Raw genomic sequence first — 25680 nt, forward strand, 5'->3', positions numbered from 1 at the left:
GCCATAGGTGCCAGCAGGTTATTAAATATTTAGACTCTTGCACATTGGTCTCAGATGTGAAGACATTTTTACAGGCTAAAGAAAGCAGTTTGCATAAAGGTATGACTGCCACAGCCACATAGTTATACATTCCATTAATTATTGATTGGAAAATAGAGCTATGACAATAAATACAATGCATTCCTCATTTAAAACAGGTTCCAAATACAGTTAATGACAGTTGAAGACAACTTGTTTTGCATGCGAAAGTGGTTTCCGAACTAATCCTAAAGTATTTAAATGAGTGCAGCACTGAGATGCTATCGACTACGTTAAAGTATTTGCTGTGTACAGTCCTTCCTTTCAGCATCTCTGATATGGTTACAAATTATGTTTCCACTAATCTACAGCCTGCAGTGGTCAGCAGATTTAAAGGTCCTGAATGCCATGGGCTGAATCTGACTTGGATAGCCAATGCTGGGTCTAATTCAGGCACTAGCACTGAATATCCAGATCATAAGTGACTGCCAAAAATTATCTGGATGCTGGCCGATATTCAGACAGTTGCCCCGTTAAAAGTCTTTTTTTGTAATCTTAACTTTATCTGGGCATTTACCCTGCTAATGGGCTTGAAATCGCTGCTAATCAAATAAACTCTGATTCTGCCTCTGGACTTTCCCAGCACCAATTGGATATTGCTGCTGTAGTCTCAACTGATATTAAGTGGTACTAACCAGTTAAATGCCACATGATCAACTTCAAACTTGACATCGGGAAAGGGAAACGTACAAAAACCTTAACCACGACCTTGAACTTTAAAAAGGGAAGATACGATAGCATGAGAGCCATGGTGAAACGACGGCTCAAGAAAAAAAAATGGACAAAGTTAAAACGGTAGATCAGGCATGGTCCCTACTGAAAAATACTATCACGAAAGCACAAAATCTCTACATTCTGCGGATTTCCAAAGAAAGGAAAACTAAAGGCAAAGGAGAAAAGGCATGGCTTACTAGAGAGGTGAAGGAAGCCATAAAAGAAAAGAAGGACTCTTTTAAAAAATGGAAACGCCCGAAAACAACAGAAGCTTGGAACAAACATAAAAATGATCAGAAGAAATGTCACAAGGCGGTGAGGGATGCCAAAAAGGACTATGAGGAGAAAATAGCGCAAGAGGTCAAAAATTTCAAGCCCTTCTTTAGATACGCAAAAGGGAAAAAACCCACAAAAGAGGTGGTGGGACCGCTGGATGACCAGGGAAGAAAAGGGTACATCAAGGAAGACAAACAAATTGCAGACAGACTAAATTCCTTCTTTGCATCCGTCTTTACGAAGGAGGACACGGCAACAATACCAGAAACAGTGAAAGTGTTCCAAGGAGTAATAGAGGACAGCCTCACCACAGTAGAAGTGGACTTGGACCAGATATACTACCAGATCTACAAACTTAAAAGTGACAAATCCCCTGGATCGGATGGAATTCACCCGAGAGTCTTAAAAGAACTGAATGTTGAAATCCGAGAACTATTGCAAAAACTTGCCAACCTGTTAATTAGAACTGGACAGATACCGGACGACTGGAAGATAGCGAACGTCACGCTAATTTTCAAAAAAGGATCAAGAGGAGAACTGGGCAACTACAGACCTGTGAGTCTTACCTCTGTCCCTGGAAAGATGGTCGAAGCACTGATTGAAGATAGCATAGTCCAGCACTTGGATACACACGACCTGATGAGAGCCAGTCAACATGGCTTCAGGAAAGGGAAATCATGTTTGACAAATTTACTTCAATTTTTTGAGACAGTGAACAAACAAATTTATAGTGGAGAACCAGTAGACATAATATACTTGGATTTCCAGAAAGCGTTCGACAAGGTTCCACACGTAAGACTTTTCAGGAAACTACAAAGCCATGGAATAGGGGGGGATATACAAAGATGGATAGGCAAATGGCTGGAGAACAGAAAACAGAGAGTGGGCATAAATGTGAAGTTCTCCAATTGGGAGAAAGTGATTAGCGGTGTACCCCAGGGCTCGGTACTTGGGCTATCTTATTTAATATTTTCATCAATGACCTAGAAGAAGGATCATCAAGTTTGCAGACGACACAAAGCTATGCCGGGCAATCAGATTGCAGAAGGATAGCGAGGAACTCCAGAGTGACTTGTGTCAGTTAGAGAAATGGGCAGAGAAATGGCAGATGAAGTTTAATGTGGAAAAGTGCAAAGTAATGCATTTAGGCAGAAAGAACAAGGAACACGGGTATAGAATGTCAGGTGCAACTCTGGGTAAGAGCGAACAAGAAAAGGACCTGGGTGTACTGATAGATAGGACCCTGAAACCATCGGCACAATGCACGGCGGCGGCAAAGAAAGCAAATAGAATGTTAGGCATGATAAAGAAGGGAATCGCGAGTAGATCAGAGACGGTTATAATGCCGCTTTATAGAGCAATGGTCAGACCACACTTGGAATACTGTGTCCAACATTGGTCTCCCAACCTAAAGAAGGATATAAAACTGCTGGAGAGGGTGCAGAGATGAGCAACAAAGCTAGTAAAAGGTATGGAGAACTTGGAATATGTGGAATGACTTAGAAGACTAGGATTGTTCTCCCTTGGGAAGAGGAGACTCCGAGGGGATATGATCGAGACTTTCAAAATACTGAAAGAAATCGACAAAATAGAGCAGATAAAAAAGTTATTTACAATGTCCAATGTGACACGGACAAGAGGACATGGACTGAAGCTGAGGGGGGACAAGTCCAGGATGAATATCAGGACAGCAAGTGGTGGACACCTGGAATGCTCTCCCAGAGGAGGTTATTGCGGAATCCACCATTTTAGTATTTAAAAGCAAACTAGATGCACATCTCCTTACGAGAGTCATAGAGGGATATGGGTGACTAAAATTATGCCAGGTGTACACCTGGCTGGGCCTCCGCATGTGCGGATCACCGGACTTGATGGACCGAAGTTCTGATCCGGAGATGGCAGTTCTTATGTTACTGAATATCAGCAGGTGATCTGGACAGTGGGATTTAGTTGGGTGGGAACCTTCCTATATGATTAATTTCCTCTGAATATCCCATTTCATATCCCAACTCATGCTTAGTAACCAAAATGTCCCATTTCAATTTAAGATACATCTTTGGCCCATGTCAATTAACTATACTAGTTGGCTATTTCAGAACCTTATCATCTAAACCACTGTTCTTCAACCGTCGGTCTGCGGAAAATTTCTGCCAGTCTGCACAGGACTGGCGAGATCGAGTCAGCAGTTCTAGTTCCTGCCGACTGCCATTCCTCCCAGCCTTGGGCAATCAAGACAGGCTGCCGACGTCGGGGCCTTTCCTCTGTGAGTCTCGCCTGTTCGGAAACAGGAAGTTGAAACAAAATAGGCGGGACTCAGAGAGTGAAGGTCCCGATGTCAGCAGTCTGTCTTGATCACCCAAGGCTGGGAGGAACTGCAGTACCCTCAAACTATCCCATTACTATCCCATCATCCCTAAAACTTCCCAAGCCCCCCAAACTATCTGCACCCTAAACTACTTTAAGGTGAGGATAGTTTGGGGGGCTTGGGAAGTTTTACTATTTTTTTGCAACTACTTCTTTGCAACTACCCCCTCCTACTACACCTAAAGAGCTCCACCCCTAAAACTATCAATGCAACTGCCCCACCACTCCCCCAAACTGTTCAACCCCCCCAAATTACTCATCCTGCACCTATCCCACTACCCCAAATTGTTCAACCCACAAAACACCCCCAGCAATTTCCCCTCACTCCTATAACTAGCCCTCTAACAGCTCAAACCTCTCCTCTATACCATCATCACCCCACAAATCTACTCTTTGCATTTGCTCTACCATCTGCCCCACCCCTAAACTACCCCCCTGCAACTAAATCTAGCCCCCCAAAACACAGATACATACACACACACATTGACAAATAGGATTTGTAAATAATTCCATGTGGGATACATTTAATTCATTCTACAAGGGGTGCTGAAAAGTTCTCACCCCAACCAAGAAGGGAATGATAGGAATATGGTTCAATCAATGATCTGCAGGGAGAGAGCTGCAGGTACAAGGGAGATGGTCAGCGTGTGCGGGAGCATGATCCTGTGGAGCCTTCGACGGTGGCTGTCTCCCCTCCCAGCAGCTCTCCTACTTGCCAGGGCTGCCTAAGTAAATAATTACTTCAGGCAAGTACTGAGAACTGTTGGAAGGGGAGGAAGCCACTGTAGGAGTCTGGGAAGCTGCTAGATAAAGGGAGAGCTGCTACTGGACCTGGAGGGAGGTAGAAGGAGAGATACTGCTGGGAGGGGAGGAGGGAAAGGGATGGGAAGAGAGTTAATGTTTGATAGGGGGAGGAAGGAAGGGAGAAAGAAAAAAGGAAGGAAACAGCTGGCAGGGAGATTACAGGAGGGGAAGGGGTCAGGGTGGAATGGAGAGATCAGATGAGGGAAAGGGGAGAGAGAGGAATGAGAAAGTAGAGAGAGGTTGATGCTAGAAAGGGGGTCAGAAGAGAAATGAGAGAGGGATAAAGATGCTAGATCTAGTGTAGGAGAGATAAAAATGAAGAAAGCAGTGAAGCTGGAATGAATGATGTAAAAAGGAGAGAGGAGACACAAGCTGGATGGACAGGGGAGAGGGGCATAGAAAGAAGTCAGATACATATGGAAGGGGGCGAGGGCAGACAGTGGATGGAATGGGCAGATGCTGGATTGAAGAGACAGGGCAGACGCTGGAAGGAAAAGAGTAAAAAGAAGATGAAAGCAGAAACCAGAGACAACAAAAGGTAGAAAAAAATCATTTTATTTCTATTTTGCCATTAAAATATATCAGATTTGAAATATATATCCTGCTAGAGACATAAATGGGGACTGCAGTATTCTGTTAGCATGACATTTCTGTGTAGCATTCTATAATAACTTGGTTTGTTCAGTTTTCTTGATAGTAGAGGGGATATATGTGAAGGGGAGGGGAGACAGGGGTTTTGTTGGTCCGTGCTCTGTATATTTGTATTTATAAAATCACAATTGTTCAGAATATTGTTCCTTTTTATACTTTAATAAAATACGTTCAATATAAAAACATAACTGCGGCTTGTGCAGATGGGATCAGATGGTTTGTGGGGACCAAGCTCGCGGCGACGGGGCGGAAATGGTTTTTTTAAATTTCAATCTTAATAGTTTGCCGGTCCACAAAATAATTCTTTTATTTCTGCCGGTCCACGGGTGTAAAAAGGTTGAAGAACACTGATCTAAACCACAAGCCATAAACTGTACAGATCGTTGCCTTTGAATTAAATAATCCTCAGATATCATGGCTGGAATAGGAAAAATGGTGATCTGCCAACTCAGTAGGGATCTTGAGCAGCCTTATTTCATGCAATTATATCCAACTCTAATGGATTGGCATCAAACCTCCTAAATTGTCAAAGGTAACATTCTGAGGAGAAACATAAAGAGGAACTTCTAAATGTTCTTGTCAATTGCAGTGCATACAAGGATCCCCCTACTTACAAACAAACGTAAAACAGTACCATTCAGCTCAAAAATGTGTTCTTATTTCATTGCTATTTTCAATGTCTCACAATTATGGTGTTTTTTTGTTTGTTTTATTAGTAACACTGAGGTATAGAGTAAGTGTTGTCGTTTTTTCATTAGAGGTGTACATGTCAATATTAATAACTTTTTTTTTGCATAGATTCTGATTCACACAAGATCTTTCTGACCTTTGATATGCTTATAAAGAGTAGACCTAACTTTATGGTTAGTAGCTACTGAAAATTAAGGATCTGAATTTGTTTGAAACAATTAGGGAAAAAACATGGAGAAACATAAAGGCCCTCTTTAACTAAGGTGAAGTAACCGATTAGTGCGTGCTAATCGAATTAGCATGTGCTAAACGATAATGTGTGCATGCTAGTCTATGGACGCGTTAGCACTTAGCGCACGCTAATTCAATTAGCGTGCACTAATCGGTTAGTGCACCTTAGTAAAAGAGGGGGAAAATTTCAGCTTATTTTCCTTTCATTAATAGTGTACATTATTGAAAAATACAGTAGTTGTATTCTTTGCATAAAGCATTATTAATAAAATTGCCCCACCCTGAAATGAAAATTAAAAACAAACAAAAAAAACCTTCTAAAAATGACAGAAAAAAACCAATGAAGAATTTTGCCCTGTATATCCCTATTGTAAATAAAATATTGCTGAAATATAAGTAAAATAATACGGGGGTCAAAAATCAAAGGGCTCCTTTTACAAAGGTGCGCTTGCGGTTTTAGCGTGCGCTTAGTACGCGCTAAAATGCCGCCCATGCTAGCCACTACCACCTCCTTTTAAGCAGGCGGTAATTTTTCGGCTAATCGTGTCCTTAGTAAAAGGAGCCCAAAGTGATATAACTGAGCAGGAGAGATTGTTATCAGGAAAAGTTATCAATGTAGTCTACCACTGATAGGTTAATTTAGGCCCTCTTTTACTAAGATGCGCTAACCAATTAGCGCGCTTATCGATTTAGCGCACGCTAAACTCTAATGTGTGCATGTTAGTCTATGGGTGCGTTAGCGTTTAGCGTGCGATAATTCGATTAGCGCGCGCTAATCAGTTAGCACACCTTAGTAAAAGAAGGAGTTAGTGTTAAATAATAATAAAATAATAATAATTTATTTCTTATATACCGCCAAAGCCATAGTAGTTAGAGGCGGTTTACAACAAAGAAGGACTGGACAATCAGCGAATATAAGAACATAAGAAGTTGCCCCCGCTGAGTCAGACCAGAGGTCCATCTTGCTCAGCGGTCCGCTCCCGCGACGACCCATCAGGCCTAGTGCCTGAACAGTGGTCCCTGATTAATTTTGTAACTTACCTCTAATCCCATCCCTATAATCTACCTCTACTCTTATCTGTACCCCTCAATCCCTTTGTCTTCTAAGTACCTATCCAAAGCTTCTTCTATAGGTACAGTCAGAGAAAATAGGTACAACAAAGAAGGGCAGGACAGTCTGCGTAAAGGTTCAAATCATGAATGTAGGTATAATAAAGGGGTACAATCAGTGAATACAGGTATAACAGAGAGGGGGTTGGGAAGTCAGCGAAAATAAGTACAATCAGCAAATGAAGATACAGTTTAAATGGGTAAGCAGGATACAGGGGCGATAAAATGGGGCCATAGGTTGGGCATAGAGGTCTTAGGTTATGTTTGTGATGTTGAGTGCAGGAGTGGGTAACCAGACACCCCCTCCCAAAGACTATAAAACTTCATCAAAGTTCTCATGATTTTATATTCTGTATTTCACAAATAATTTCAGAACAGCCATTCAAGTAGTTTGTTTCCATTATTTTATCTAACCCCGCATGTAACTAGGTCTACTTGGGACCCGTGTTAAAATATAATGAGTTAGGATTATTTTACAAAAAGAAATCTTAATGATAGTTCATGTTGATAAAGCCCCCCTTACCTGGTTAGTGCTGCTGAATTATAATAATAACTGATAAAACAAAAGCTGGCTTATTTATGGTTGGTCCAAGGGCTAGTTAGCACTGATTTTGGTTAGGCAATTAAGGGTCCCTTTTACTAAGCTGCACTAAGATGGACAGTGCTATAATTAGTGCATGGAATTCCCACTTGCTAAGGCCACTTATAGCGTGGCTGTAAAATGGCTGCATTTTCCTTTTTTTTTAATCAATAGCCACAAGCTAATTTCCAAATTAGTATTTGGCCATTAGCAGTTGAGCACCTACTTCCACCTACTCGAATCATGTGAGAAGCACACGCACCGATTCCAAAACAACCACAGGACACCTGAGTATGTCTCAAGATAGTGCCATTTTAATCTGCAGTAAGCAGGTGTTAGAGCTTGCTGCAGCTTAGTAAAAGGACCCCTAAGTGCTGAATATTGTACTTAAGTGGCTAAGAGATAATCAGGTGCAAAAACCTGGCTATTCAATGTTGGTGTCCAGGCATGGACCAGCATTGAATATCCAGGCATAATGCTGGAGGCAGACAAAAAACCACTGACCATCACTAACTGACTACTTACCTCTATATATTTAGATTCAATAGGGTTAAGGTGACCATATAATTCAATATTCAGGCAGCCAAGTTAAGTAATGCTTAGTTCTATCTATGCAGTACTGATTCGATCCACTGGCTGCAGCCACTGATGCAATCAGTAGCCCAACAAGAATAAAATAAATACATTCCTCCCTCAATATTTGCAGGGTTTAGGGGCAGAGCTGGCCCACAAATAGTGAAAATTTGCGAATAATTTTTGGGCTGGCTCTGACCCACCCCTGCCTCCCTTCCACCATCCCGGACCTTACCTGGTGGTCTAGCGGTCTTTCAGAAAAGGAGCGATCTTCCTACGCTCCTACCCTGTGCAAATCACTCATACAAAATGGATGCTGTGAGTTACCAAAGTCTCTTGAGTGATTTGCACAGGGCAGAAGCGTAGGAAGATCGCTTCTGCCCCGAAAGACTGCTAGACCACCAGATAAGGTCCGGGGAATTCCGGGAGGTGGGGGTGATTCCGGTTTTAGGAAATCATGAATAATCAAAATCGCGAGTCCTAAAACTGCAAATCAGGAGGGGGAGGTGTAGCTCCAACGTGGGCAGCAAGCAATTTAATTTACATAGGAAACACAATCATTTAAATAATTTTTTAGGACCATTAGATCATATGGATAATCCAGTTACTTCATATTTCACTCTGGATCCAACACATCCTCATAGGTATGGTATTTTTTTTACTTATATATAATATCAAACGGTGTACTTATCTTCATATATTGCAGAGTACAAGAAATCACTATCAGGCTTCTGACATAATGCTATGTTTCGCCACTGTGGCTGCTTCAGGGAAGCACACTACTTCTCACTCTGTTTCCTTGTTAATTTTCCTTGTTAATAGAAACATAGAAACATAGAAAGATGACGGCAGAAAAGGGCTACAGCCCATCAAGTCTGCCCACTCTACTGATCCACCCCATTAAGTCTGAGTGCTGATGACTTAGTTCCTTAGCTCGACCTTCGTAGGGATCTGATCTTCCCACTCCTCCCCCCGCCCCTCCCGCCACACCTGTACCTTCACTTCCCCCCACAGTACTACTAGTTCTTTGCTGGCGTGAGCAACTCCAGCCTGCTGCTCACGCCAGTGTTGGCACTCCCTCTCTCATCACTTCCGGGTCCCACGCCTAGGAAGGGAGAGCCAACGCCAACATGGGCAGCAAGTTGGTGATGCTGATTGCACCAGGAGAGTTAAAGAGGTACAGGGGAAGGGAAGAGGTGTGCACACACAGCAGGAGGAGGGCAGGAAAGGGGTGGGGGGGGGGGCGTAGAAGAGGGTGGGAAGGGGCACCACCACCCCAGGTGCATTTCACCCTCGCTACACCACCCCAAAAGTATATCATATTCACACGATCCTTCCACACTCCTCAATAAACCAATCAACAAAAATATAAAACCAGTTAATTATCTTCACAAATCATTCACAAGAAGGCGCACTTTACAAAACACAGAGAGACAAAATCATCTATTTGTATTATTTGCTTTGAGATGGAGTCTCTTCGTCTCCAGCACTATAGAATCCACACTGCAGAATTTAATAAAAAGAATTTCCAAGTGCACCTGGATAAATTGCCCCCGTGAGAGAGATTCATTAGCAGTAAATTTGATACACTAAAATCATGCTCCACCTGCCTTGGCTTAGAAGTGAGGTTCATCCCTGTCATGGAATAAGCATAACTAAGGGCTCCTTTTACTAAGGTGCGTTAGGGCCTTAATGCACAGAATAGCGCACGCTACATTGCTGCGTGTGCTATACCTTAACGCCAGCATTGAGCTGGGGTTATTCTAGAAGCGTACCGCGCGGTAATTTTGTGCGTGCGCTAAAAACGCTAGCGCACCTTAGTAAAAGGAGCCCTAAGTGCCATTTTTACATTCTTGCCTATCGTGTTGCAGATCACTGGATTGACGGTGCCTGAAGCATTACAAGCAGTGCTACTGCTCCCGAGGAAGGGGGGGGTCTGTTTCCCACAAAATGAAGTCCGTCGAATGCACAACAGCATGCGGAATATCTAGCATAGTTGCAGTTTTTCTACTATGCAGATAAGTATTGGGTTTTATTCAATTTTTGATCGTTCTCCAGTTGACGCTTAACAATTGTGACTAGATTTGTACCTCAATGCTTGAACTTTGAATCTGAGCGCCTGTGAGTTGAAGAGCAGCGCTACATTATTATTGGAAGTATAATTATTTTTTTATTAACTGCACGTTTTGCACTATTATATCTTCACTATGAGAGTTAGCCCATGGATGTTTCACAAGTAACCCCTCTCATTCGGTATGCAAAGCGACAACTTGGCCTATTTGGTTTGTCGGCATAAGTTGTGAAAACTGAGGTCTCTCTCTACACTCAATCTCAAATATAAAACTTATCATTTTTATCGGTAATTTTTCTAATTTTGGCTTACTGCTCTTCGCTTCACATCAAGGAAGAACTTCTTTACTCGACAAGCAAAACTAACGCATTTGGAGAAATTGTCCCATGAGAGATTCACGTATGGCAAATACTGGAAATGTTTCTAGCAGAAAGGCGGCCTCACTAAGCACCTTCAGATCTCAGTTTGTGAGAAAGCATTTTCTTGTTTAGCTCTGTTCAGCCTTAACCATAAACATGGGAAAACTAATAGAGAGAAAAAGCTGAAGGTACACAAGACTCTGATTAATTCAGTCTATGTGAAATGTTTTTTAAGGGCTCCTTTTCCAAAGGTGCGTTAGGGCCTTAACGCGGGGAATAGCGCGTGCTAAAATGCCACGCGCGCTAGCCGCTACCGCCTCCTCTTAAGCAGGCGGTAGTTTTTCAGGCAGCACGCGCTATAGTGCGTGCTAATCTGGTGCGTGCGCTAAAAACGCTAGCGCACTTTTGTAAAAAGAGCCCTAAGGCTGTCGGTCTCTAAATGTTTTGATACAATGCATATCTGGCCTAACTCTATAATATCATGCATAAATGCAATCCATGCCCTCGCATACTCCTTATGATGCCATGGGGCCAATCTCAAAAGAGAAAACATCCAAAAAATAGCATAAAGAGGCAGATTGACATTTTTCTCCACAAACTCTCCCAGTATTTTTGAAACCTATTTTTAGATGGATTTCTATTAATCCACAATTTGTCTAAATCTTATGGGGGCGCGTGGGAAGCGTGATGTTTGTGGGGCTAGGGAAGGCTTATGACGTGGACATTTTTCTGTCATAATCAAACATTTTAGAATATGTCCAGGGCACTATTTGGATGTTTGAGGCCAGAGGTTGTGGTAAGAGCGGTGTGTAGCTAGTTTTAAGAAGGGTTTGGACAATTTCCTGGAGGAAAACTCCATAGTATGTTATTGAGAAAAACATGGGCCAAACCACTGCTTGCCCTGGAACGTTAGTATGGAATGTTGCTACACTTTGGGTTTTGGACAGGTACCAGGGACCTGGATTGGCCACCGTGAAAACAGGCTACTGGACTTGATGGACCATTGGTCTGATCCAGTAAGGCTACCGTATTTTCACGCATATAACGCGCGCGTTATACGCGTTTTTACCTACCGCGCATACCCCTCGCGCGTTATATGCGTGAGCGCGGTATACAAAAGTTTTAAAACATAGTTCCCACCCCGCCCGACGCCCGATTCACCCTCCCAGCAGGACCACTCGCACCCCCACCCCGAACGACCACTCGCACGCGCTCCCACCCGCACCCGCATCCACGATCGGAGCAAGAGGGAGCCCAAGCCCTCTTGCCCGGCCGACTCCCCGACGTCCGATACATCCCCCCCCCCGGCAGGACCACTCGCACCCCCACCCCGAACGACCGCTCGCACGCGCTCCCACCCGCACCCGCATCCACGATCGGAGCAAGAGGGAGCCCAAGCCCTCTTGCCCGGCCGACTCCCCGACGTCCGATACATCCCCCCCCCCCGGCAGGACCACTCGCACCCCCACCCCGAAGGACCGCCGACTTCCCGACAATATCGGGCCAGAAGGGAGCCCAAACCCTCCTGGCCACGGCGACCCCCTACCCCCCCCCCGCACTACATTACGGGCAGGAGGGATCCCAGGCCCTCCTGCCCTCGACGCAAACCCCCCTCCCCCCCAACGACCGTCCCCCCCCAAGAACCTCCGACCGCCCCCCAGCCGACCCGCGATCCCCCTGGCGACCCCCACAACCCCCCCACCCCCCTTCCCCGTACCTTTGGTAGTTGGCCGGACAGACGGGAGCCAAACCCGCCTGTCCGGCAGGCAGCCAACGAAGGAATGAGGCCGGATTGGCCCATCCATCCTAAAGCTCCGCCTACTGGTGGGGCCTAAGGCGCGTGGGCCAATCAGAATAGGCCCTGGAGCCTTAGGTCCCACCTGGGGGCGCGGCCTGAGGCACATGGGCCCAACCCGACCATGTGCCTCAGGCCGCGCCCCCAGGTGGGACCTAAGGCTCCAGGGCCTATTCTGATTGGCCCACGCGCCTTAGGCCCCACCAGTAGGCGGAGCTTTAGGATGGATGGGCCAATCCGGCCTCATTCCTTCGTTGGCTGCCTGCCGGACAGGCGGGTTTGGCTCCCGTCTGTCCGGCCAACTACCAAAGGTACGGGGAAGGGGGGTGGGGGGGTCGCCAGGGGGGGCGCGGGTCGGCGGGGGGGGGCGGTCGGAGGTTCTTGGGGGGGGGCGGTCGTTGGGGGGGAGGGGGGTTTGCGTCGAGGGCAGGAGGGCCTGGGATCCCTCCTGCCCGTAATGTAGTGCGGGGTGGGGTTAGGGGGTCGCCGTGGCCAGGAGGGTTTGGGCTCCCTTCTGGCCCAACTACCAAAGGTACGGGGAAGGGGGGTGGGGGGGTCGTGGGGGTCGCCAGGGTGGTCGCGGGTCGGCTGGGGGGGGCGGTCGTTGGGGGGAGGGGGGTTTGCGTCGAGGGCAGGAGGGCCTGGGATCCCTCCTGCCCGTAATGTGGTGCGGGGTGGGGTTAGGGGGTCGCCGTGGCCAGGAGGATTTGGGCTCCCTCCTGGCCCGATATTGTTGGGGAATCGGCGGTCCTTCGGGGGGAGGGATGTATCGGACGTCGGGGGGGGGGCATCAGGCTTTCAGGATGGGGACAGACCTTCAAGGGGGGACAGTGCACGGAAGTCAGGGGGGGTGAACGGAGAGTCGGGACAGCGCACGGAAAGTCAGGGCAGTGCACGGAAGTCAGGGGGGGTGAACGGAGAGTCGGGACAGCGCACGGAAAGTCGGGGCAGTGCACGGAAGTCAGGGGGGGGTGAACGGAGAGTCGGGACAGCGCACGGAGAGGCGGGGCAGTGCACGGAAGTCAGGGGGGTGAACGGAGAGTCGGGCAGCATGCGCGGTATAATCGTGAGCGCGTTATACCAAAGTTTTTGTGCTTATCGTGATTTCTGCGCGCTATACACGTGTGCGCGTTTTATACGGGTGCGTGTTATTTGCGTGAAAATACGGTATTCTTACATACTTATGACCTGATTTAATAACAAATAAGTGCCAAAAAGTTACCCAAATTGATCAGATGGACCACTGGAGGGATGTAAACATGATCTCCTCAAACTCAGTTGTTTCTGACCCTCTCCCACCTCCCACCACCAAAAATGTGAATAAAATAGTACATATCTGCCTGTATGATAGATTTATATGGTATGGGCAGTCCATGTAGAGCCACAAGCAGGTTCCTGGAGTAGCCTGGTGGTCAGCATAGTAGCTACCAGAGAAGGGGACCCGGGACCAAATCCCACTCTAACTACTACACTTGTGGTTGAAAGTGTGAGCCTTCCTAAAACTGCTGTACCTATATACTGTATAGGTGACACCTGCAGGCATAAGGGCTATTGGTGTGCTATACAGTTATGTTCAGTAGGTTTTGAGTGGGTTTTGGAGGGCTCACCATACACCATAAGGAGGTTATGGTAAGCTGTATACCTGTGCCCTTTTATGTGAAGCCCACTGCAGTGCCCTATTGCTCTGCTGGGATGTCTGTGTGGCCAGTCTACTACAAATACTGGCCCCTTCTAGATACCAATGGATCGCTACATACATTTTTAATTTGGGCCTTTTTTTTTCTTTAAATGGTTCAAAAAGATAGATGCACTAAGGAAAAACACATCTAGAAATGGTCGTTTTTGAAAAAAAAAATATATATATATATATATGTTTTGCTGTTGTGAAAATGACCATTTTCTCTACCATTTTGGGCGTACATATGAAAATGTCTAAACTCAGACATACTGAAAATGGCCCTTTATATCTTTTATGATGACTTTTATGCTGTGAGATTCCTAATTTTAGGACAGACTTTTATAGAATACGCACAGAAGTATTTGCATATAATATTTAATTTGTGTCAATTAATGTTAATTGCTTGTTAACACATGAAAATTATGCTTTTTGAACATGAAAATAATGGTACTATACATTGAATTTGAGAGATTCAGCAGAAATTATCAAATCTCACCGAAAGAGAAATTACCTTTTTGGTAACCTTTGATATGAAAGCTCCCATATACAGTCATTCCTTAACATTACACTGGCACTTGTACACACTTCCACACTTTCCCTAACCATACTTTTAAAATCAAGCCTGCAAGTCAATTTACGAGTGGCAAAACTATGGCCGCAGCTTTATCAACACAACTTCAACATTAACACAATTCCATTACTATAGCAATTGAACTATTCTCCCTCCCTGTGAGGCATTCCATCCAAATAACCTCCCCCAAAATCCAGCTAGTCGGTGTTGAACTAGCCTCATGATATGTACCCATAGCACTCAAAATACAGTAACTGTCTCATATTTTCCCCTGAAGACTTGAGGTAATGCCAAGCCCTCAAATGTTGCTTGTGGTGGTCCCACTCACAAGTTACTATGTATATCAATTCCGCAGCTCTTGGTATTACATACCTCCACTTTGCTGCATCAGGTTTTAGGCTCTCCTACATTCCCGCCTAAAGCGGTGACAGCAATATATTAGACACCACATCCTCCCCTCATCATTAAAGCTGCAGCCATTAGACCCCTCCCCCCACCCCCGAACATGCCTCCAAGACATCCTGCAAGTAACTAAAAAAGATCTTAGATATTCAATATGGTTTAAACCACATTGAGCCGGCTGGCTGCCAATATTCAGTGGCAATTAACTGTACAATGTCCCTGAATATTGGCTCTGACTGTTGCAACACTCTCTAGGCAATGGTAGGGCAGTCCAGGGACAGAGCCTGGACTAGTTCAGGCACCAGTATAATTCAGTACCAGGGCCCGCCTATCTAGATGGGCAAATTGGGTTGCAGAAAAGGCATGCCTAATTCTGCTTGGTTAGATATACAGCTATCACACTGCATACGTATCAGCCATACCCTATAATTTGCAGTAGCTGCTACCAAGTAGGATATTCAATGCTCATGTATGGTTGTGGCCCTTTGGCTGAATATACTGATTTGTTTAAAGCACATTATCAAATGCACATCCCTAGTAAATAATGAACTGTATTCAATTTATCTCAAAATATACATTTTATTTTCATTTGCAACTTTTTTTTAAAAAAAGCATCATTTCCTACCCAAATATGTTGACATTAATTTGAAGTTTTATAGAAAGTTTTCTATAATTGCTTCTGTCAATTATGGAAAACTTCTGTGGTTGGTCTCAAATTGTGCCAAGTTCCTCAGTTTCCTTCTGCTGAGAATTATATCAAAATTAATGTTTACCTGTAGTTTGATTCAGCTGCTCCAAAAAAAGAATCCACTCATTGGCCTCTTTCCAAATATTCTGGTACAAAATGAAATCAGTTGGCCTTGACACCAAATTCTGAAGATCTCTGAGGCCTGCATTCAGGCTACATTTATGGAAAAGAAAAATTTAATTGCATTCTGCATTACAAAAATATTTGTACTGTAATATCTCAGAATCCTTACATTAAAAGAGTAGCTGTATACTTTCTAACATTTTCAAACTTCTGATTATTTGTACAGGAAACTTTGGCCCTTTTTTTTTTTTTTTTTTTTACAAAGCTGTGGTAGAGATTTCTACCATAGCCCATAGCACTAAATGCTCTGACACTGTTCCGACGCTCATAAGAATTCCATGAGTGTCGGAGCAGCATCGGAGCATTTAGTGCTCCGGCTAAGGTAGAAACCTCTTCCACAGCTTAGTAAAAGAGGGGGGGGGGTAGGAAGGAGTTAAGTAAATGTTGTTTAAAATTAGGTGCTGGGATGATGCATACTAAGGGGTTCATAATTTAAAAAAAAAACCCGTCTAAAAAGTGTCCTAAATGGCTACTTGGACGATCAAAAAGCCTGATCGTCCAAGTACCCATAACCAAAGCTGTTTTTTAGACGTATCTAAATCCAGCTTATGCCTTTCCCCTGCCTCTAAACGCACAGAGAGAAAAGAGGTGTGTTTAGAGGGGAAAGGGCGGCAGCAGGTATAACCAAAACCGTAGGCAGGTTGCCTAGTCGGCACTTATACCTTTTTGACTTAGACGAAGTCAAACCAGGTCTAAGTGCCAAAAAAGGGGCTGCTGACTGATGGCCGTTGGTGCGATCAGTTCAGCGGCCCGGCAACCTACCCACCCACCCACCGCAACCGTCGCGGCAGTTCGGGTAGAGGAGTGATGGCATCGTGATAGGGGAGATGAGGCATCTCTCCTGTCATGATACATCACCCCCCACACACATACACACACAACATCGGGGCAAGAGGGAGCCCAAGCCTTATTGCCCCGGTGATTGTACCCCCCCCCCCCGGCCGAGTACGATCGGGCCAGGAGGGAGCCCAAACCCTCCTGGCCCCGGCGCCCCCCCCCCCCCCGACTGGATCTGGCCAGGAGGGAGCCCAAGCCCTCCTGGCCCCGGTGACCCCCTACCCCCACCCCCACTACAATACGGGCAGGAGGGATCCTAGGCCCTCTTGCCCTCGACACAACCACCCCCCCCCGAGCCCTCGATCAGCCCCCCGCCGACCCGCAACCCCCCGGCCGACTCCATGACCCCCCCACCCCCACCCACCCCCTTCCCCGTACCTTTCAATGTTGGCCCGCCCGTCCGGCAGGCCAGCCAGCTCCTGAATGGGGCCAGATTGGCCCAGGCGGTTGACTTGTGCCTATGTATGCATTGACCTATAGGCATCGTAAATGTACACAGTATAACCCTGACCTACATTTTTGGCGCCTATTTTGACGTCAGTCACAATTCTCTTACTAGCGCCGTCACATGATTGACATGCGTCCAGCGCCATTTCCAGAGGCGCTGGCTGATGAAGGTGCCAGTAAGAGAATCTCCCCTCTTAATGCCTATTAGAATAAGGGCCGCATTGACTCTTCTGTTGCTTTCCTGTATGTTAAAAAGAACACATGCATTTCAAAAATAAAAAAAAGTCCAATTTTAATGTTATAGTTTTACAAATAAGGAATTTTTCTCTCGGTTTTTATTCTTTGATAAAACATTTCACAAACTTTATCATGCTGAAATAAAATTATATTTGTTAGGTTAGTTTAGAAAAATAACAAAGCGGTAATTAGAGAAGTGCATACTCACAGTGAACTTTCAAAGTTGTTTACTTGACCTGGGGCCTCCCCAGGGGTTGGGTAATTAAGACAAAGGTTATTCATGTTACACAAGATGGTCTGTATCCATGGAAGTATGCCAGCTGATGGCATGGCCTTATTACGATAGTGACCTATAGAGCATGATAGGAAAAAAAAAGAATAAAATAACAAGGTCATGTGGAAATTAAGGGCTCCTATTACTAAATCTTGGTAGTGGTTTCTACCATGGGCCGGTGAGGTAAATGCTCATAGAATTTCTATGAGCATCAGAGCGTCGGAACATTTACCTCACCAGCCCATAGTAGAAACCTCTACCATGGTTTAATAAAAGCCAGCATTAAGTACATTCCAAATTTATTTTAATTTAATGTTATATTACTATAGAATACTAAAAGTGCAGCAGATGTTTCTATAAAAATCAACTGCTGAGAAAATTAGACTGACCAGAACCTCACCAACCTCCACGAAAACATTACAGCTTGCATAATGAGACTCCGTGCCTGGTCCCTCTCGGTACAGATGAAACTAAACGAATCTAAAACAAAACTACTCTGGCTCGGCCCAAAATTCAAACACCTGCCCACACTTTTCACACTATCCACAGGCGATACACTACAGCTCGAGTTCTCATGCAAGGTCCTTGGTATCACTATCGATTCCTCTCTCTCCCTCAATGACCACCTCAATTCCTTGGCAAAATCATGCTTTTTCAGCCTTCACATGCTGAGGAAAGCTAGATCCTACTTCAGCCAACAACACTTTGCCATCCTTGTCCAATCCATCATCCTCTCCAAACTAGATTACTGCAACGCCATCTACCGTATTTTCACGTAGATAATGCGCACCCGTGTAAAACACGCACACGGGTATAGCGCACGGGAAACACAAATCTATGTAAAGAAATTTTTATATACCGCGTTCACGGGTATACCGCGCATGCCGCCCCGACTCTCCTCTGGCTGCCCTGACTCTCCTCTAGCTGCCCCGACTCTCCTTTCACCCTCCCCGACTTTCCTTTCGCTGTCCCAACTCTCCGCTCGCTGCCCTGACTCTCCTCTGGCTGCCCCCCCTTGAAGTCCTGTCCCCCCTTGAAGGTCTGCCTGTCCCCCCTTGAAGTCCTGTCCCCCCTTGAAGGTCTGCCTGTCCCCCCTTGAAGTCCTGTCCCCATCCTGAAAGCCTGATGCCCCCCCGACGCCCGATTCATCATCCGGAAGGACCGCTCGCACCCCCACCGCTCGCACTCCCACCCCGATGGACCGCTCGTACTCCCACCCGAAGAACCGCTCGCACCCCCACAGCCTCCCCTCCTCCCCCATGGAGAAGCTGTCTACCTTGTTTCCGGATGCCAGTGAGCCCAGCTGCTTCCTCTGCCGGCGGTCCTGCCCCTTCTCTGAGCCCTGCGCTACGCTGCTTCCTCTTCCGGCGGTCCCGCCCTTTCTCTGACATCAGAGAAAGGGCGGGACCGCTGGAAGAGGAAGCAGCGCAGCAGGACTCAGAGAAGGGGCAGGACCGCCGGCAGAGGAAGCAGCTGGGCTCACTGGCATCCGGAAACAAGGTAGACAGCTTCTCCATGGGGGAGGGGGGGAGGCTGTGGGTGTGCGAGTGGTCCATCGGGGTGGGAGTGCGAGCGGTGGGGGTGCGAGCATTCCTTCTGGATGATGAGTCAGGCGGGGTGGGAACTATGTAAAACATTTTTAATATAGCGCGCTCACGCATATACCGCGCAAGGTTATGCACGGTTTGTAAAAACACGTATAATGCGCGCGTTATATGCATGAAAATACGGTACTTAAATCTATCAAAAAAAAGTATTCTAAGACTCCAGTTAATCCAGAATACTGCAGCCAAACTGATCTTCTCAAAACGCAAGTCTGACCATGCCTCCCCACTCCTTGCCAAACTTCATTGGCTCCCAATAATCTCCAGAATCCATTTCAAAAGTTCCTGCCTGGCTTTCAAGATCATTCATGGAATCCTGCCTCCTCTTATCCCACTGTCTTTCAACTCCTCCAGTCCCGACTCCTCCAGAACTGCCCAAAGGCTTAAACTAGCCTTCCCCTCTCCACGCGGCATCCACTATTCAGGCAAACTAGGAAAATCCCTTCTCTTCAAAATCACAGGTCTTTGGAACGACCTCATCACCCCGCTGCGGAACCTGAGCTCCCTTCAGTTATTCCGCAAACAACTGAAAACCTGGCTTTTCAGCAAATTGTAGCTCTATCCTTCCCCCCTTTCTCTCCCCCCTTCTACACATAAGTTCATGTAATCCTTTTTCTTCTTCTCTACCCACTATTTTAAGTTCTTGTAAACCGTGTCGAGCTCTATTCTCATGGAGATGATGCGGTATATAAACTTAAGGTTTAGATTAGATTAGATTAGATTGACTGATTCACTAAGATTCAGTAACTATGTTATCATAGATGCTAACCAAGTATTTTATGTAAGACTTTATAGATCCAGAAATGCTTCAGTGAGCCAATGATAACCTGTCAGGTATCTAGGCACCTGATAATGAGCATAAAGTGCAAATCCAGACATAAAGAAAGTGTCAGGAGTCACCTGGGGGGTGAGGCTTAATGTGGCTGAGTGATCCTTCAAGCCGAGGTTGATTTAGATAATTTGATGGGAGAGAAGAGAAGATAGATGATGGCAAGGCTGGTATTTGCCTAAGGTGTGGGTTGAGATGATTAAGGAACAAACAACAAAGAAGACATGAGAGATGTCCTAATAATCAAATATCAATTTATTGTTTGAAAGCATTTTGTCCTAACAAGGAATCAAGTTTTGGCATAAGGCTAGCATGCCTTCATCAGGGGACACTAAAAATATATAATATATAAAAACATATACACATGAAAGAAAATTGTACTTGTGGAAAGACTTTAAAAACACAATAGAACTAAAAACACATAACTTCAAATACAATATAGTACAAAAACATCAAGAACATGCTACTCATGAGTAAAAGCACCAAGTGAAATGCGGGTAAGAGAATAAAATACGAAGAAGTAAAATATAGTATAAATACATATATGCATATAAACATTAAAATGAAGAATAAAAAATAATGACTTAACAACATAATATGCTAAATATGGTATAAATACATATGTATATCAACGATAAAGATAAATAGAATCAAATGACCAAATAAATATGAATAAAAAAAGTAGATGGAACATGTGTACAAATATGACAAAGAAAAATATCAAATAAGTGGCTATACTCTTGTGTCCATTATGGTGTATATGAAATAGAGATCCATAACAAAAATAGTGACGAGAAATGTCAAATTGTGAGCACCGGAAGCCAAGTCAAATAGGTGAGCTTGCTACTATGTCCTTTATGTTGTGTGTAAGCAAAGGATTAAATAATAAATTAATCCACTATAATTATACATGATATCTCTAAGCAGTCTCTTTTCCAAACACCTACCCTGTTTCCCCAAAAATAAGACCTATCCTAAAAATAAGCCCTAGCATGATTTTTAAAGATGCTCCTAATATAAGCCTTACCTCCAAAATAAGCCATAGGTAAGATCAACCCTCAAAGGCCCCCTGAATTTCCCTGACACTCCCTGACACCATCTCTGACAATAGTGTTGCCTGATTCGCCGAAAAAAATCAGACTCGTCAATTCAACAACCCCCACTCCTGCTGCTTTAGGAGGCCTCAGAGCAGAGGTATATCAGTCTCACGGTGGGAAAGTCAGTGAGGTTCTGCTGCACAAGGGGATGGGTGAGAGGGAAGGGAATAGACTTATTAGATAAAGACAGGGTGTTCACCCTCTCCAAGGTAGAGAGAACGAGAGGGCACTCTCTAACATTAAAAGGGGATAGATTCCGTACAAACGTAAGGAAGTTCTTCTTTAATCAGAGAATGATAGAAAACTGGAACGCTCTTCCAGAGGCTGTTATAGGGGAAAACACCCTCCATGGATTCAAGACAAAGTTAGACAAGTTCCTGATGAGCCAGAATGTACGCAGGTAAGGCTAATATCAGTTAGGGCACTGGTCTTTGACCTAAGGGCCACCACATGAGCAGACTGCTGGGCACGATGGACCACTGGTCTGACTCAGCAGCGGCAATTCTTATGTTCTTATGTTTAGTTGGTGATTCAATCATTAAGCTGGGACAATCACCTTAACTGGCTTGGAACTAGGCTGTTGTGGCTGGGACAATCGCTGATGGGACATTACATGATTATCGGATTACAAATTAAAGGAGTGAGTTGCAAAGGCAGCTAGGCAGCTCAACACTCTTTCATAGATGGATTTTAAGACAGATTTATCAGGACATCATGATTTTTCAGAGATGAAAGGTATTTTAAGAGGGTATTCAGTCATTAAGCTGAGTGGCTGGTGGATGTGAGAATTACTTGTTCACTTGCCTACCTATTGCAAAGACTTCATGTGCACCTAGGTAAGATTTTAGACAGTGCTGGGAGGGAAGCCAGCTGTATTGGTATATGTGGGTACCAGTGACATAGGAAAATGTATGAAGGAGATTAAGAAAGGCACACAGGACCCAAGAGACAGACAGAGCTCTGAATGAGGGATTTTGATTTGTTAAGAACTGGACAACATTACAGGAAAGGGGAGTCTATTCTGAAAGAATGGACTCCACCTTAACTGGGATGGAACTAGGCTGATACAGGAGATAGAGAAGATATTAAACTAAAATGGAGGTAGAGGAAGCTGGCAGTCACCCAGGAGAGCATGGATATTAAAAAAATCCCATAGGCATCTCAGAGACCTGGTGGAAGGGAGAAAAATTAATGGGACACTTACAGTGATACTGTGGATAAAATTGGAAGGGGGGGGGGGGTCATGCCATACATTAAAGAGGAAAAGTGAGTCAAAATAAACATTTTAAATGAAAAAGTAGTGTGGAATCCTTATGAATAGAAATTCCATGTGTAAAGAGAAGAAGTATACTGGTAGGGCTGTACCACCATCTACGAGGACAGAACAAACAGATAGATGAAGAAATATCTACAGAAATGAAAAAAAGCTGGCAAATTGGACAATATAATAATTGGTGATTTCAACTACCAGGAACTTGAATGCATGGGAAAGAGTTAGCAAATCTCAAACACAACCATTTATCAACTTCCTTCTGCAAAAGGAAACAGATAGGCTGGTCCTTTTGCAGTATAAGTGGATAAAAAAAGACCTCAAGACCACATAGGAGTGTCACAAAACAGCCCACAGTTGTATAAAAGTAAGTTCACCGTCATCATAGGTTAAAGAAAAGCAAAAAAAACGATGCCTTCGTACTTACATGCCTGGACTACTGCAATGCATTATTCAACGGTCTAACAGAAAAAAAAATAGCCAATGACTACAGCAAGTTCAAAATGCAGCAATACGACTACAGAAAAATCTACAAGCCCGTGACCCAGTCTCTCCAGCACTGATATCATTTCACTGGTTGCCTATAACCAAACACTGCATTTTCAAAGGCTTAGTGCTAGCAAATTAATCCCTCAACCAGTTAAAAAAAAAAAAGGAGATGTTGGTACTAGGAGTTTGGTTAGACTCTGCACTGACAATGGGATGAAAAATTTTGAAAACAGTTCAGATGGGATATGCACAATTGCATATGCTGTATAGGTTGAAGCCAATGTTAGTACCTTACTATTTTCAGACCATGGTGCAAGCGATGATATTAGGTAGATTAGACCACTGTAATGCACTGTATTTGGGGGAAGGAGGGGGTGAACGTCAAGAGCAGGGCATTACAAGTGTTGATAAATTCTATAGATAGAATGATCTTGCGTGTTTCACAGATGACCCATATTATACTGGTGTTGAAGCAGCTCCATTGGCTTCCTATACAGCAAAGGGTACAATATAAAGTACTATCAATAATCCAGCAAGTGCTATATGATACAGACCGTGCAAAAGTTTTGCATCATCTCCAAGTAATACATTTTTCCATTTTTCTTGCTGGATCACAGCAATATTTCTGATGCCTAGTGTTGCATATTATATACTGACATGTTCAGAATTTTATGCTCTATCACCCTGCACATTTTAAATTGATTTAGGACTTCAGATTTAAGACTTGTAATGCATAAACTGCAGAATGTTGGAAAATGTTGATATTTCGCGTCAAAACCAGATCGAAACAGTCCAATCAGATCACTCCATTTTCAACCAATGGTGTTTGTTTTGAGGAACCAGTCACAGTGCAGCATTCACATGCATACTGTATATGGCAAAGCAGGAAAATCAGTTTTCATAACTGTCTGCTACTCCAGTGATAGTATAATCGTAACATGGGAAAAGTTAGAAATCTTTCAAAAGAAGAACGTGTGGTGTGGTGGTAGTACTTAATGAAGAAGGCTATTCAAGCTGGCAAATTGCAGCCAGGGTAAAGTGCAATCAAAGTACAGGAAGTGTGACTGACAGGGCTCGAAGTGGAAGACCATGCAAATCCACTGTGCAAGAGAACAGGGTTGTTCGACGGATCTCAGTGACAGATCGCAAACTCACATCACCAGAATTGTTAGCCAAGTGGCAGGAAATGTGTTCAGTGAACGTATCTGCCTCAACAGTATGTCAGCAGTGCCTGGAGTTTGGCCTATGTAGCTGTAGAGCAGGAAAGAAGCCGTTGGTAACAGCGATGCAAAGAAAGCGACGGGTTGAGTGGGCCAGAAAGTACAGCATGTAGACTCCAGAGGTGTGGGAAAATGTTTTCTTCAGCAATGAGAGTACTTTCTGTGTGTTAGGATGCCAGTGCAACACGTTTGTAAGATGATTTAAGAATGAGGCTTTCAAAACACAGTGCCTGGACTTGACTGTGAAGCATCCAACAAAAATCATGGTCTGGGGCTGTATGTCAGCCAATGGCATTGTACACTTTCAGGTGACTGATGGCATGATAAACGGTGCCAAGTATCTCTCCGCTTTTCAAAACGTAATGTTTCCGTCTGCAAGGAGTCTCTTCTAGGGTGACTTCCACTTCCAGGATGACAATGTATCCTGTCATCGGGCAAAGATGGTGACAAAGTGGATGACATTGAGCCATATTCAGCGACTGGAATGGCCAGGGCAGTGACCAGATCTCGATTCAATTGAGAATTTGTGGAATAATCTTGCTGTCAAAGTGTTCAGAAAACATCCAAAAACAAAGGTTGAGTTGATTGAAGCACTGATTAATGCTTGGCACCATGTTGTACAGCCAGATGAACTTCGAAAATTGTTTCACTCCATGCCTCAACGCTGCAAGCTTGTTATCAAGAACAAAGGCTAACCCAAGCGTTATTAGAATAGCAGAAAATAACCAGCCCTTTTCAGGGCTATTTCCTCTTGAAATGGATAACAGTTAAAGTACAAATAAACTTAGTACGTATTGAAATAGCTAATGTAATCCATTTATGAAATATCGACATTTTTCGACATTCTGCAGTTTATGTGTTACAAGTCTTAAATCTGAAGTCCTAAATCAATTTAAAATGTGCAGGGTAACAGAGCATAAAATTCTGAACACGTCAGTATATAATATGCAGCAGTAGGCATCAGAAATATTGCTCTGATCCAGCAAGAAAGGCGGAACAATATATTACTTGGAGGTGATGCAAAATTTTTGCACCGTTCTGTAAAGCACCTGTATATTTCCAAGAAATGTTAGTTGTTTCGCCCAAGAAAGGTGTTAAGATCTGAAAATGCCATGAGGTTATTTACCAAGAAAGAGAATAATATAGTGCATGCAAGAGTTAGAAATTTTATGCTTTCAGTTGCAATCCTGGGCCCAATCTGTACAAATGAAACTGAATGAGTCCAAAACAAAACTACTTTGGCTCGGCCCAATTTTAGATCATTTACCCACCTCCATCCCACTACCATCCGGCCCCTCTCTTCAGCTTGAATTCTCAAGCAAAGTCCTTGGTATCGTCATAGACTCCTCTCTCTCCTTCAATGATCACCTCAACTCCTTGGTAAAAAAATGCTTCTTTAGCCTTCATATGCTGAGGAGAGTGAGATCTTGCTTTCATCATTCTCACTTCGCCGTTCTCGTTCAATCTACCATCCTCTCTAGACTGGATTACTGTAATTCCATCTACATAAGCCTAACTAAGAAAAACCTCCATAGACTTCAGCTAATTCAGAACGCCG

General features: G+C 44.3%; 1 protein-coding gene across 1 annotated transcript in view; it reads right to left on the reverse strand.

The window, feature by feature from the left end:
* The window catches only part of LOC117345793 (phospholipid-transporting ATPase ABCA1-like), an 815268-nt gene that overhangs the window by 613511 nt on the left and 176077 nt on the right, over nt 1–25680 (reverse strand). Inside the window, exons 5-6 of the mRNA XM_033914956.1 lie at nt 17548–17689; nt 15721–15848 (exon numbers count right to left, since the gene is read on the reverse strand). Coding sequence (XP_033770847.1) covers nt 15721–15848; nt 17548–17689 — 270 coding nt within the window. The remainder of the gene's footprint in view (nt 1–15720; nt 15849–17547; nt 17690–25680) is intronic.

Source organism: Geotrypetes seraphini, chromosome 1 (genome assembly GCF_902459505.1).
Source record: "Geotrypetes seraphini chromosome 1, aGeoSer1.1, whole genome shotgun sequence".
Taxonomy (NCBI): Eukaryota; Metazoa; Chordata; class Amphibia; order Gymnophiona; family Dermophiidae; genus Geotrypetes; species Geotrypetes seraphini.